This window comes from Apteryx mantelli, chromosome 4 (assembly GCF_036417845.1).
Source record: "Apteryx mantelli isolate bAptMan1 chromosome 4, bAptMan1.hap1, whole genome shotgun sequence".
Taxonomy (NCBI): Eukaryota; Metazoa; Chordata; class Aves; order Apterygiformes; family Apterygidae; genus Apteryx; species Apteryx mantelli.
The window spans coordinates 48,198,983-48,213,661 of NC_089981.1; the positions used below are offsets into that span (position 1 = coordinate 48,198,983).

A 14,679-nucleotide genomic window follows, 5' to 3' on the forward strand; every position below is an offset into this window, starting at 1 on the left:
AAATGGGTGTTTTCAATTTAACTTGCTTCTGGAATGCAGTGGTTGTTATGGATTTATTATTTTTACAGCTCACCCTCAGCACTTTCAACAGTTCAGAAAAGACATCTTCCAGAAAAAGGGAATATAAAGAATCCCACAGGTCCATGAGTTTTACTGGTATTTTTGTTGCTAGATTCCATCATTTTAAGGTGGTCTGAGTTGTTGCAGACTACTAAGTCACTCCTGCTCTGTGCACAGTTTGAACAACTAGAACAAAGCAAAGCAGCATATTTGTTAATGGATTTATGTCCTAAAATATTTTTTAAAATTGCAGTGGTTTAAACAACAAGGGTTTTCACTACACAGTGGAAGTAAACTATTTTCATTTCAAGCACTCTTTTTTTTTTTTAAATTTAAGAAAGGAAGTTTAGTAAGAGAAGTAATTCAGCTGGGAAAAAAAACCAGGGTGTTTTATTTTGAAAACTTCAAAATAAAATTTTGATTCTTTTTCATATCCTTTCAACACAAAACAATCAAAACCGACATAAATTCAGAAAAAGTTTTGATGTGTTCAAATTATACCTTTCACTGGAACAAAAATTGCATGTGAAAAACCCTACCCCACTTCCTCCGAGATTGCTGCTTTCCTTGTATATATGATTCATTCACAGTCCAAAAGAGCTCAGGAGACAGATGTAATTCACAGATCTGACTGCGTGCACAGACATTTGTCCCTGTAACACTTCCAACCTCTTTGTCTTCTCTTCAGGATACTTGCCAAAGACTCATTTCAGGGATCCAGTGCCAGCTTCCAGCTCCAATAGTCTGCTTCTTGCTCTCTGGGCAGTGCTCTTGAACGCATAGCTCCTCCAGGACGCTCTCTGATATTACACCCTTACCATACAGTGTGAGGAACAAAGCGGACAGGCCAGAAGTGGTGTTTTTTCATATGCCCTTCCCACACTGGTGCGCATAGGTAGGAAGAAGCACTGCTGTGGCTCATACGCCTGGCTCTGCTGCAGGTGGTATCAATAGATGAACGGGACAAAGTCCAAGCAGCAGGGGAATTACAAGCAGGAAGGAGAAGGAAAATAGAGTCACTAGGGAGATGATCAGCAATGCAAGGCAGGTTAGAAGGGGGAAAAGAAGTATCTCAGATTTTCTTCATTTTCCAGGTTTGGGTGTGCATTGTGTTCAACAAAGAAAAATTTTAGGGAGCAGAAGTTCATACCCTCTTCTTATGGCCTGTAGGTGTGTTAGCTGGGTTGTATTACTGCAGCACTTTGGTGTTATAAAATGTTTCCTATATGTCATACACAATAATAAAATAACTTAAAATAACACTATTTTAAAAATCTAATAAGGATTTTAGGTAAAGTGTATTCTACAGACAACCTTAATTTAGGGAACAAAGCATATATGAAGATTTCATAGGCAATGTCTTTGATTGCCTGGAGAGGCCACTTTATAGGAACGAAAAAACCCCTCTGAGCCACCTGGAGTAGTTTCTTTCTGTAGTGCAGAACAGCCAGTGTTCAAAAAGCTTTGTTCCTTTCATGCGCTAGTGCATGAGAAACTCCTCCACGATGATACAGGCAACTGGATCGGTGATTAGCACATATTTTGTCTTTTCCGTTGCATTGCTATATGCAAGGCCTGCATAATGATCTGAGAGTTATTCAGGACATTGTATTCACTGAGGTTTAGCAGCCGACGGTAATTCTCATCAGAATATCTGACTGAAAACATGCAGTAGGGGGAACAGCGACTGGTCAAATCAAGTTGTCCTCCCTCCATCTCTGAGCAGCAGCGCTTTACACCTGGAGAAAAAGACAAATTGTTGGTGTGACATTGAGTTTATCTTAGTCAATGACAAGCTGCCCACAGCAGCCCAAGGATGGAGACTTTTCTCTGGGAGAGAATTCATGGGATTTAAATGTTCTGGGTATGAGACAATGATTCAGGTCACACATCACCATTCTTAGTCAAAGGAACATCAGGTGCCTGAAGTGATGAAGGCAGAAGGGAAATGTGAGTGACAGCATTGTAATGGTATCTGAAGTTTATTGATGAACAGCTGTTTACTAAAGCCATGGTTCAATGAGGAACATCAGTCTGAAAGGGTGCTCTAACAGCCAGCTATCAATGCACTGTTGGCCTTACCCTGAGCAGCAGGGACCTTTGTGGACCCTGTCTGAGAGAGTGGAGTTGCTAGTAACAGAATAGCATTTAAGCAAGAAAGGAGAAATAGAAACATGTGAAATCTTAAAGTTCCTGCAATCCAGATTGCAGTCTTGGGACACCTGCCACCTGGAGCCATCTCTGCATTTGCATTTCTGATGTCTCTTTGATTATGGGAAGGCAAAATAGCGTTTGGACTTTACCTGCCTGCCACCCAAGAAGAAAAGTAAATGCATCCTCGCAACTGGCAGTAAAGGAGGAGAATACCAAGCAGCTGACTGTGTCAAAAAAAAAGAACGCCAGCCATAGCACAATGAGCAAAATGACAACTAAGATAACTACCAAGAAGACACACATTGATTTTGACACTGCAGGAGTTTAGCCTGAAAGCCAAGTTCTTGCTCCCTCACCATTCACACATGACACTATGTCTCTTCAAACATAGGATTAAATCCCTGAGCAACAGACAACATAGGCAGGGGAAAACATACCTGAGTGAGCCATACTTTTCCTAGGAAAAACTTTTACAATAGCTGGCAACATTTTGTGTTATCAGTGGGAAAGAGATGAAGGTAAATACCAGCCAGAAGCAAGGGCTGTGTCTCTCCTTCCTAGGGCCAAAGATGACATGAATGAACATAACAACTTTGGCAGATATGGGAAAAGGAAGTTTAATTAGCTAAAGTGATCCCACATGAATCCAGCCAGCAAAGAGAGCCAGCAGTGGAGAAATAAGACTGTATCAGAGTCAGGGAAGCTGATAATGCTGTCTTTTGTTTAATGCTTTGCCACCACTTAAAACTTACCAGGTGCTTTGTACTCTCGGAAGGTATCATTCACAAGTGGAAGAAAAATCACAATAGGACATCTTGGCGAATCTGAATCTTGGAAGACGTAGCACTCCTTTAGATTTTTATCTTCATCACTCAAAGAAGCTTTGGGAAATGGGATTTTCTGTTCTGAGTAGTATTTGCAGGCCTTGTTCAGAGACTGGAATATCACAGAAACAATCAGCGTCAGAATTCAACTTGGTTGTCTTAAAGCCCAAGAAGGGTTATCTAGCATTAAGATTTAGTGATTTAGGTCCATGGGGATTCCTTCTCACCAAGAGTTACTCTATACAGAGTTACCACACGTAGAAACCAGAATACTGATCACAAGCTGTAAACAGAATTTCAGAGATAGAGAATACTTAGTTTCAGATAGAATCAATCTGCAGAAGTTTAGAGTAAATCACATAGTGTTAGTAAAGGAAAGACCCTGTGTTTAATATATTGTATAGAATTAATCAGAAAAGAAAACAACAGTAAGAAAATGTTTAAGAGAACTTATTATGTGCTTGGAAGCCAGGAAGCCAGAGGATAACAAAGTTAAGTTTGTACATTCAGTTATGTCTATGTCTGTGCAGGCATTATGGCGCAGTGTTTATTGAGATTAGTATTTTAATGAGAAAAAACATCCTCTCTGAAGTACTAGGCTATATTGTGCCTTTTCCCTGAAATGTTTAATGCAACAACATCATGTCCCGCTATGTACTGTGCTATTTACTATACAGCATCTAGTAGCAGACATCATCAAATAGGAAACAGTTTCTATTAATATGCTTAAATCCCAGCAGCCTTTCTTCAAAAAATTAGTCTAATCTCAGACAAGGTGTGAAGCTGAAATGAAACTTCATTACACGTATGTCTTATGCATCATATGGCTTATTAACAGTAGCACAGCTGTTCTCATTCACAAAATGTAATTCCACCCATGCTGGCCAAGATGGGTAAAATTAAGTTTCTAAATAAACTCAATTTCTGAGGTATAAAGACCCAAACTTCTTTTCTGCAGAGCTTTATAGACAGCTAAGCAACTTTATCTCTATGAAACTTGAGTTTCTGCAGGAAGATGCTTGTTATTTGATCTTCCCTGTAGCATCTCATTTCCCAGCCCTAGGAATGTTCTGCCCCTGACTATCCATCTAATCTCTTTTATATTCTAATTTAAGTCATAAGAAATCAATTCTCATATTTATGCATGTTCCTGTGCATTGTCTGGTAACCTGCTTGGTTCAGCATAAAGCATAAGAGGCTCTTTCCATCATCCTGGAAAAAAGCATGCTGATGTTCTCCTGAATAATTCAATATGTTCATAAAACAGCAAGGGAGATTCCAAGAGTTACAGGAAGAAATAGGAACAATATTAATTACTACAGTGAAAAGCATAACCCTGGAAGAACTTCTTTCTCAGCTGTCACGTGCAAACCCATTCCTTCTCTGCTGCTTCTAATGCGTGTTCTCTAACAGCAAGATAATGTGCTAGTGAAGTGAGATGTATTTAAATGAATTAGTAACATCAGAGCTTCTGAAATGGAGATTAAAACCATTCTTAGTAGATAAATTTCTTCTTCCCTTGAATCACCAATCTCTTCTAGCATTTGAAAAAGGAAATAGTAGTTAGAAAGAGAACAGCTGAAATAACTAGTGTCTCTAGGTTCTACAGGCTAGACATTTACAAGCAAAAGGACAGACAGCATTTCATAACATGATCCTCCTCACCGATGAATGTGATCCAGTAGTGTAACTTAAATATATGATGACATCCACTTCCCTCTGTGGCCTTAAAAGAGGTGCGCTGCTGGTATTGATGAAAAATCCAGCATCTATCATGCCCAGGTGATCAGGGTTTTGCATCAGTTTATTGGGACATGTGTCTAACACAGTATCTGAAATGAAAACATTTCTTGGCATAAGAAAAGATCTGTGGATATTTTGATGGAAAAAACTGCAAGGTTGAACTGACTATTCCAGACACCTGGTTTAATTTAATTGTCACAACAATGAACTGTAAAATAGGCATGGAAGGGACTTCAAGAGGCCATCTAAGTCTGCTTCTCTATGCCAAGCCAGGACTATACAGCATTTCTGACAGATTGCCTAACCTATTCTTAAAAATCTTCTGTGCTGAGAATCCCAAGTAATCTATTCCAGTAATTTGCTATACTCATCACCACCAGTAAGTTTTTTCCTAATGTTTAACCTGAATCTCCCTTGCTTCAGTTCAATCATTGTTCCTTATTTTATCCACCATTGACATGGATAATAAAATATTCCCATCCTTTTTAACATGCTTAAAGATTTATGTCTCCCTCTCAGTCTTCTCTTCTGTAAACTACAAAGCCCCATTCCTTTCCAGCTTTCTCTCATAGGGTCATATTTTCCATGACATTCCTGTTGCATATGAAGTTAGAGGCCCAGTCTTGCCAAATTAAGATTTCTCCCATGTTCTCTCTGCTCTTTGCTACCTTAGTTCCACTCTCTCAGCAGCAAGTCTACGCTTCCTCTCTGGGCCCAGAGAGAGCTCAGCTAAAGCACATAAACACATGCTTATATTTAAAACCATACTTAAATGTTTGGCAGCACTGAGTTCTTAGTTTCTTCTCTCTATTCAGAAATAAAAAATGTTCCTTTGGGAGACGCAAGCAATCTTTTTTCAAGTCTTACAAGTTTCTTTCCTAAATTCCACCAAAAACCATGTGAAATTCATGCCTGTTAAATATTAGTTCCTATTACCTTTCCATCGACAGAAGTGTTCATTCTCAAGGTAGTTATTATGCAGCTGATAGCCCTTTAGGAAATTGTGATGTTGGGCAACTGAGAAGCGGTCAGTTAAGGCACCTCGAAGAGCATTAGAAAGGGGACCAGGAGGAGTGTATGTGCGAGTCCTTAGCTCATGGGGTCTTGTAGGCAATATTGGGTCTTCAACTAGAGGAGGGGAGAAAAATAGGCAAACTGTTTGTTAATTCATATTCATTTCTGGTTGGCCTAATACTTAAGAGATCTTAAGTGTGTTCTGAGAGGACTCACTAGCCGAAAAATAATTCTGAAGAACAGCAGCCACTGTTAGAAAGCTTTGTTGATGGTCTTAAGCTTTAGCCTAGAGATGGTTCATCAAGCTGTGTTTAGTCTTGGAAAAGGGACGCCTTAATAGAACTAAATAATTCAATAAATTTCCAGGCAAAAAGTTACATATCCTCATGGGAAAATATCATGAAATAGAGACAAGCACAGAGAAAAAGTGGCTAGAGCATACCCTTATGCTCAGCCAGATGGGCAACAAAGATACACCATAAGGTCTACTGTAACAGTGAAGGCTTCTACAAAGCAATGACCTGTAGTTACATGAGCATCTGCTTAATCAACAAAACAAGTGCATCCCAGGAAAATGTAGAAAATATATTCATACTTAGAAACTATAGGTAATTTTCAGGGTGACTACACAAGATCATATGCGGGTGAAAAGAAGAAATGGCACAAGGTGTGGTTTCTTGAAATCACAACCTGCTTTGCCAGACCAGGTAGCTGACAATGCAACAAGACAGACTTGGCAGTTTCCAAGATTGCGCAGATATATTTCTTTATTTTCGGGATGCCTATAATTGCAGTTACCATCATGTTAAATGATTTAGCAATAAAGCTGTGGTTTCTGTATTGCTTCAGAAAATAGCTTCTGGGCCTCATTTGTCTTCATGCCAGGATGAATCCAATGCAGTAATTACTGTACTGAGTAATAAAATAAAAATTCAGGAAATATCGATTAGCCAATTGATATTCAGGTTTATTCTCTGTACAGGCAGTAAAATAACTATTCTCTGCTACTGATTTTTGGTTCTGTATGGTTGAGACAGAAGGGGCAAAGCCACATTTTCTGAGAAATGTGCAACTCCTGTAAAGCTTGCTCTTAACAACTGAGCATTTTAACCAGAAGAGTTTTAGTAAGTTGTGACTGACCAATAACCCCTACAATGGAAGAAGACTCAGAGGAGATGGGCAAGGGTGAGGTGCCCATGAAGCTCTGGAATCATATAGGATGTGACTCATTAATAACCACTGTTGCACAGAGAACTGACTTTATCTCAACACATAGGGCACCAGAAGATGACCTTTGTGTTAGATAAGCAGATGAGACTGTTGAGTGGATCAACTGGTATAAGCGTTTCTTCCTGAGTTGGTCAAAAGACTATGATTGTCTCCCTGAGATTAGCCAGACCAGCATGAGGGAAGTGTATACATGGCTCAGCCCAACATAGGGTATAAAACCTGAACAACTAACAGAGAAATTTCAAAGAGAACAATGGGCTTGAGCTGGCTTCAACCCACGTATTCCTTTCCAGCGACTGGGGACGCCAGCATCGTGACAGTGAGCATATTATAGAGACTGGTAATGGCAATCATATTAGTATTGTGATTGAACTGTATAAGTGTACACTTGAATTGTGATTTCAGTATATCGCTGAATCACTCTGCTAAATCAAAAATCCTGTGTAACATCAAATATCTTCGAAATAAACTTTTATATTAAACATTGCACTCTCCGTATGTGTGGAATATCTAAAAGAACCTGGTCAGAGAGTACTGGACTCTGACATAAGCCTAATAATTACAACAGTATTTCCCTAAGCCCACATGTTGGGAGAAGAAGTCACTATCCTTTAGGAGGATCCTACAACATTGCCTTTAAACTAGTCGAAAGGATGGTGCAGAAAGGCATCACCACAAGTGAAAACTTTAAGAATTTCTCACCGACATCTTCTATTTTGTCTTGGGTCCATCTCTTCCAGAAGTCCTCTGAACTGTGGGACAGTCCCCATATTTGTAATAGGTTCACAGAAAATATACTACTCCACATACCTATAAAGGGAATTAGTGAACACAAGAACATATTTGAACTGGAAATTGCCCTTTTTTTCCCTCTTTCAATTTTTTGGATTAATTTTTGAATCAGCACAATTCATGTATTTCTAAATTTTTAAATTGTTAAATTCCTCTTGATCTTCCATGTCATTGGCTCTGACTGAAGAGTTAAATTCACACTGAAGTCAGTACTGTACCTAATCTATTGCATGGTTCTGCTGCACTGTAAAGAGAGAAAAGAATGGTAGAGAAGTAAAAGTGAAAAAGACACTCTTGAGAAGCAAAATAAGAACTCCTCACAGTAACACAGATATTGCAAAATCATCCTTTCTTCCTTGTCTTCCTTACTTTAGATTCTCTTTCTCTGCACACGCTTCAGGTCAGCTTTCATGAGCCCTTTTACAGAGCGATGCACTGGCTGTTTGGCCGTTGGAATCACAAGTGAAAACCTTGCACTTTTAACAGTTAAAGACTCTCAGACTCAGCTAGCTCCTTCTCCACTGCACACTCTTTTCTCCGTCCAGGGTTGCCCCCCTCTTACTTTCCACAGGGACCCTTGGTGGCTTTGTTGACAAAATGCGACCCCTGCAATGTTACCATGTCATCTGCTGTTGTAAATTTAAATATGGGCTCTAATTAGTCTGTTGCAGTCAGACTTCCTAACTTTCAGAGGGATAGGTAATCAAATACAGTATACACAGTATTTAGAAAATGAATTTCCATGTAGTGGACCAGGAAGAAAAGGGTCAACCAGAGAGGCAGTATTTTAAAGATGTTTCCTGGGATTACTGACTATTTAATATCACAGCATGTTCACTGAAACCCAGGAGTTTTGAAGGAGCACAAGTACAAGAAAAGAAAACTGAAACTGAACTTGCACAGTTCTGTATTCATCTGTTGGGTTTGTCTGTGATTCTAACTACTCCAGTCTAATTCCTCAGTAAAGGAATATTGTTACCTTTACGCACAGCCCTAAACCCAACAGTCCCATCAACACAAGACAGGAACTAATCAAAGAGATTCAGGGTAGAGACCCTTCAGTTCTGATCGTTGGAGAACTGACTCAATTAACAGTGGGTGCTACCACCAAGCTTTCCCGCTGGCGTGCTCAGCTGACACCCTGCATATGACTAGCTCTAAACAATACATGCCTTTTAGCACAGCTTTATGCATGCTTTGAGTTGCAAAAACTGAACTCCTACTACTTCCCAAGAAAATAAAAACAGATACATAAAATATTCTCTCATCTCATTTTTAACACTGGACTACCTGCATCATTAGTAGATTGGATTCTCTGCTTAGGATTAAATATAAACATCTCAATGGATCCGTTGCTGCATGTTTCCTGCAGTGTCAAAATTGTCATAAATCAGAGTGCATTCAGAGAAGAATTGGAAGAATAACCAAAGAAATGGGAAACATTCCTTATAATGAAAGAGTTAAGGAGCTTAATCTATTCCATTTATAAGACAGAATGTTTAAAAGTGGCTTTATCACAGTTTATGGATACCAAGACGAGTGATAAGAAACTGAAAAAAGATGAGGGATCTTTTACGACAGTCTTTTGGACATATTAGCACACACACCCATCTCTTGGCAGGTGATACCGCACCAGTGTTCGGTACATTAGACCAGAAATTCCACCCTCTGGTTCACAGCTTTGTACCGTACCAAACTGCCTTTATTCCAGGACATTGCAATACATCACCTTGAAGGTAGCAGATCCGGGATTCTGGGAGTTTTTTTAGCATGCGTCCCATGAAGAACTCACTTCCAAAATTCTCTGTGCGAATAAAGGCTCCATACTTTAGTAATCCCACTTCGTACGGGGTGAATTCCACCCATTCTGCAATACAGCCACAAAGCAACACTTAGAGCATTCTCAGTTTTTCGGCTGAGGGTGAAAAGGGAGGCTGCTAGAGCATAAACCAGTCTGAAGTGGAACAGGCCTTCTGTTTTCTACCCTGTCTTCGCAAAATGTTATTTATCAACTACCACCTACAGGGTCAGGCATTTAAAGATCGTTACATGCAACTGCACTCAGACATCATTGCTATGGAGTTTCCTCAAATACAAGGAGGCAGGAGCAGTTATGCTGCAAACCTGCTGTGTCTGTGGGCAACATGTGCATGGTGGAAGTGCTGTCAGTGGCACCAGATCCACACTGCAAGCATGGGAAGACTCCAGCCTTCACACACCTCATGTGAATGCACCAAGACAGGATTCTCCAGACATGCACTAGGTTACACTCTGTCCTTACATACGCTACATCTATACTTCCTTTGTTATGGATACAGTTAACAGAATAGAATGCATTTAATTTTCTTCCCTTTGAATAATTTAGATATGTACAAACAGAGGTACTCAGCTTTTCAAAAAATGAGTTTGATATAAGTGGCCAACTATACTCTTTATGTGTGGTGCTAAGGAAGACAGAACTTCACCTTGACTTTCTAGGATGTCACTCCAAGTGAAGTACAGTTGTCTGATATAACTGCAGTGTGAGGAAAGTCTGTAACAGAAAGGTAACGGACCATAATTTCCTTTTCAGTCAGAAATGCTTCATTTTTTCACCTCAACCATAAAAATCTGATTTGAATTTCTTCTCCTCCTCTTCTCCTCCAGCTTCTTCTCATCATGGAAAAAATAACCAAAACAATGAGCAAAACAAAAGATTCACTTGGGACTACATTGGATGTTTTCCCAAGCTTTATCATAACTATGCAGTCCTTCTTCATCTTTAAAATATAATGGAATTGACAAAAAGCAGCATTTAATTCTTGGAAATTCCAATATTTTCTTATTTTAGTTGGACCAGATAATATTTCAAAAATGGCCTTTCTGGCAGGATTTCAATTCCATATACTCAGAGAGGTGAAATGATGATCGCAAAAAGCTCTTGCATTAAAATCATATGGCCTGAGGCAATGGCTATTTCTCCATAAAGCAGCTAACACACCAGGGCTGCTGTCTCTAAGTTCTACCAAGCAGTGAAGAGCAAATCACAAAAAAAAAAACCAAAAAAACAGGAATTCCATTGGCAAAATTTAGCTCCACAGGATCCGAAACATCATTATTACCTTTGAAATCGTGAGTGCTATAGTTGTTCCGGACACAGACTGACACATATATGGGCAATGGGTTCTGACCCTCACACAGTGCTTCTCGCTGCTCCGAAAGTTTGTGAGGATCTTTCTGGTTTTGAAGAAAAATAGTTGTGTGAGAACACATGGAAACAACGCATGATGAACCTGACTGAGCTCCACCTGCGGAGTAACAGGTTGCTCTCCCCAGGGATCTAGCTTGACTTCGTACACTCGTTCCCAAAAGGAGGAGAGGGAAATCTACTTCTGCATATACTTCTACACATACTTGAAAGTACTGTCCAGGAAGGGGCAAGGGCAAGCTGCTCCTTAGGTTGAAGAGAGTAGCAAGCAGTGCTTGTTCACCTCAGGCTGAAGGAAACCCTTGAGTATGTCAGCATGGAGTTTCCTTTCTCAGTGCACAAAAATGATCACGGTCTAACCCTGAACAAGCCACTGGAACCTGAAAGTGAAATACTTGCAACCCACCTAACGTCTTTTCTAGAAAAGCTTATTCTCATTGAAAAAGTTTGTAAGAAATATATCAAAGTCTCATGAGCTGCCTGACAAATTTGATAGCCACTAGTTCCTGAAGATTTGGCAGAGGTTAATGGTTACATAAAAATAGTGCGTATTGCTCAAAGGGAAAGATACTTGGCTAGATTGTGAGGGAGACCTCATAGAGCTAAGGAAAAAAGAGAGACATCTGTTTAACTTATACCTTTGCTTAATATGTAATATTCCTCTCTGTACTCTACCAGGAGCTCTGAGTATCAGGGAATAAATTACAAATATTTATGTTTACATATAAACATAAGTATACTTATATATAATATAATATATACTTATATAAACATATAAAAATATATAAATATATATAAAAATAAATAAATAATTGCAATAAATAAACAATTTTGTCCCCACTGGAGCACATATCTGTTCTATCCTCAGCCACTCATTCATTCCTACTTCCTGAATGTCAAATCAGCCATTTTTGAACTGTAGTCTAACTGGAGAGAAGAGGGAATGTACACCTGTACTGAAGGGGTAGAAAACACTTCAAATAATATGAAAGCAAATTTCTTATTGCTTGTAAAAATTAATACTTCTTAAACCAGCTACTGTCTGAGCAACCCTTGTCAGCAAAAGCAGAATATGCACTTGCCTCCAGTGTACCTGCACCTCATGTTACATGTCAGTGGGTGCAAATCAGCAAGCACTCCAGCTGTTTCTTACCAATGCCTGCTTCACATAGTTTTCACACTGCTGAGATTGTTCTGCTTTGCATCTTGAAGTCTTTCTGCATGTGTAATCTGCATTTCAGGCAGACTTGCCTGAGACTGCGTCCAATTTCTATTTAAACACCAGCAAGAGTCTAATTACACTTTCCGAATGGCTGCATAAACAATGTAATTTATTAACATGGAATGTATTTCTCTGTAAGCAGTCTATTGAAGAAAATAGAAAGTCCGAGAGTTTATTGATATGGAGAACTATGATGACTTAATTTCCTCTCTGCTCATAAAAAAAAAAATTATCTAAGAAAATGAATATACATCATACCCCATCATTTAGTAGGTATTCAATTATGAGTCCCCAAAGATCTATAAATGATGTCCTGTATCCCTCTTCTTTCCTCTGACATAGCTGCTTGTTATAGTACTTCATGCGATCCACAGAGAAACAGCCCATTTTGCATTTGGTTGCTTGTTTCTGAGCTTCACAAATATGCCAGTCTAGGTCCTTCTGTGACCAGTAGGCATCTCTGTATAAGTTGGCCATGGTCCTGGAGAAACATAATACAGGCAACAAAAATAAAAAGGAGCAAAAGAAGACTTTAAATTTTCTGCCTTTGGGGACAGAGGTATACACAGGTATTGGTAACTGTTCATGCTTGTTTTGTTTTTGCTGTTCTGTTCTGGAGAATGAACACTCCAGATTTTCTATGACTGTTTTAAAGATGGTCCTGAAGATTGCAGTATATGTATTTTTTGTGTGCTGTTGACTTTTTTAAAATAGACCCAGTAGTACCTTAAGGGTGAACATTGGTTCATCTAGGAAGCATAAATAAGGCCCAAAATTATAATACATTTTCTTTGCTTGTTTTCTAGAACATAAATCAGTTCAGACCAGCTGCTGTCTCTTGGCTTTATATCACTCAAGTGTCAATCTTACAGTATCACTATGCTGTATTTTAATGTCATCCTCCATGTTACCCTCTACATGGGACCATCAGATGTTAGACAGTTGTAGATCCTGTGAACAGGGCATAACACTGTCCAAGGAAACTCAGCCCATTTCCAAGCTGACAGATTGCAAGGGAAAATGCACGCTGTCCTACAGTTTTCTCCACAGGACCAGTTAAAAAGCAGAGCCTGTTTCAGAAGTTATTGGGAACAATGGACATCTGTGGAGATGGGATCATACATGATACTATGGGCAGAATTACATCCCCAGTAACGGCTTCCTCAGAATCCATTTTGATAAGTATAATTGTCATAGACATATTTAACTGCTGTAAATGCAGAGTTGAAAAGGGCAGTAAAGAACCACTAATCAAAAATCAGAGGTTTGGATCAAGGTGATATTTAATGGCCTGCAACTGAGAAGTAGTTTGTTTCTGTGATGTTTGAAGAAAACCTCCCACTCTTGTTTGCTTTCAGAATGATTCCATCTATTTTTGGCCAAGCCAGTTTTTCAAGCTCACTTTCAAGTGTAGAGAACCTAAAACTTGTTTTAAAATGCAAAGAGATTGTACTATAATTCTTGGAGTAGCTGCTGACACCCATAACAGACTCATTCTTGGTGGCCACTAGCGCCCCTGTGACTACAGCTCCTTGTAGCAGCTTCACCCCTCAACAGAGCCAATAAAACCTTCTGTGCAAGCTGTCCTTACCATGTGGTGCCAGATAGCCCACTGATGTATGTTATACAGTCCAAGAGATTTAATTTCTTGAGCCCCAGTAGACCGCCGTAGAGTCCTGTCATGGATTTCAGTCCTCCTCCTGTTGTGATGATAGCCACCACAGGGACCTGTTGGACACATGAGGACAGGACACTCAGATGGGCAATGTTCAATGTGGCACCCCAGACTGACACTGGATCTGGCCACTGCTCCCAGCCCAGCTCCCGAGCTCGGAGCTCAGGTCCCTTTTCAGAAGGGAAGGCTCAGAAATGGTGCAATGATTCCTATTACTGCTTTACTTTTCATAAATACAGGATTAGAGATTAACCCAAATCTGGGTTCTTTCCCATCTCTACTTAGGGCAAATGAGGGCACAGACAAACAAGAAGTCAACCTTCCGTGGATGAAACAATGTATTTTCTCCACATTTCTCATTCCTTTGTCACTTCCTTCTATTCTGCACATCTACTACTACATCTGCATGCCAACCCCATGAAAAAATCCACAAAATTCACATAAAGTTACTAAATTACACTCATCAAGGTTATTCTTTTTCAGTATCATGAAGCTGCTTTAAAATGGAGGATATTAATTTTGAGGAATTTCAAAATTGGAAGAAATGGAAGATATTTTAAGAAGCACTCAGAGGACATGCTTTAGGATACTAAACTCTCACAGAATGATTAAATTTGAACAATAGAAAAAATACTTGTTATGTAATGTACTTAATAGGCCCAAAGTATTTAAGAACCAAGCCAATTATAGAATAGGATTGAAGAGATCAACACATCTCAAATCTAACAAATTTTATTTTACCGGACATATAAGATGCAACTAGCGTTTCTTGAAATAG

General features: G+C 39.3%; 1 protein-coding gene across 1 annotated transcript in view; it reads right to left on the reverse strand.

Annotated features, from left to right (window-relative positions):
• Window positions 1-1,590: 1,590 nt before the first annotated feature.
• The window catches only part of LOC106498152 (cytosolic phospholipase A2 epsilon-like), a 39,606-nt gene continuing 26,517 nt past the window's right edge, over window positions 1,591-14,679 (reverse strand). Inside the window, exons 14-22 of the mRNA XM_013959293.2 lie at window positions 13,818-13,954; window positions 12,485-12,707; window positions 10,919-11,033; window positions 9,547-9,684; window positions 7,728-7,835; window positions 5,718-5,909; window positions 4,704-4,870; window positions 2,967-3,150; window positions 1,591-1,799 (exon numbers count right to left, since the gene is read on the reverse strand). Of these exons, the coding sequence (XP_013814747.2) occupies window positions 1,591-1,799; window positions 2,967-3,150; window positions 4,704-4,870; window positions 5,718-5,909; window positions 7,728-7,835; window positions 9,547-9,684; window positions 10,919-11,033; window positions 12,485-12,707; window positions 13,818-13,954 (1,473 nt within the window). The remainder of the gene's footprint in view (window positions 1,800-2,966; window positions 3,151-4,703; window positions 4,871-5,717; window positions 5,910-7,727; window positions 7,836-9,546; window positions 9,685-10,918; window positions 11,034-12,484; window positions 12,708-13,817; window positions 13,955-14,679) is intronic.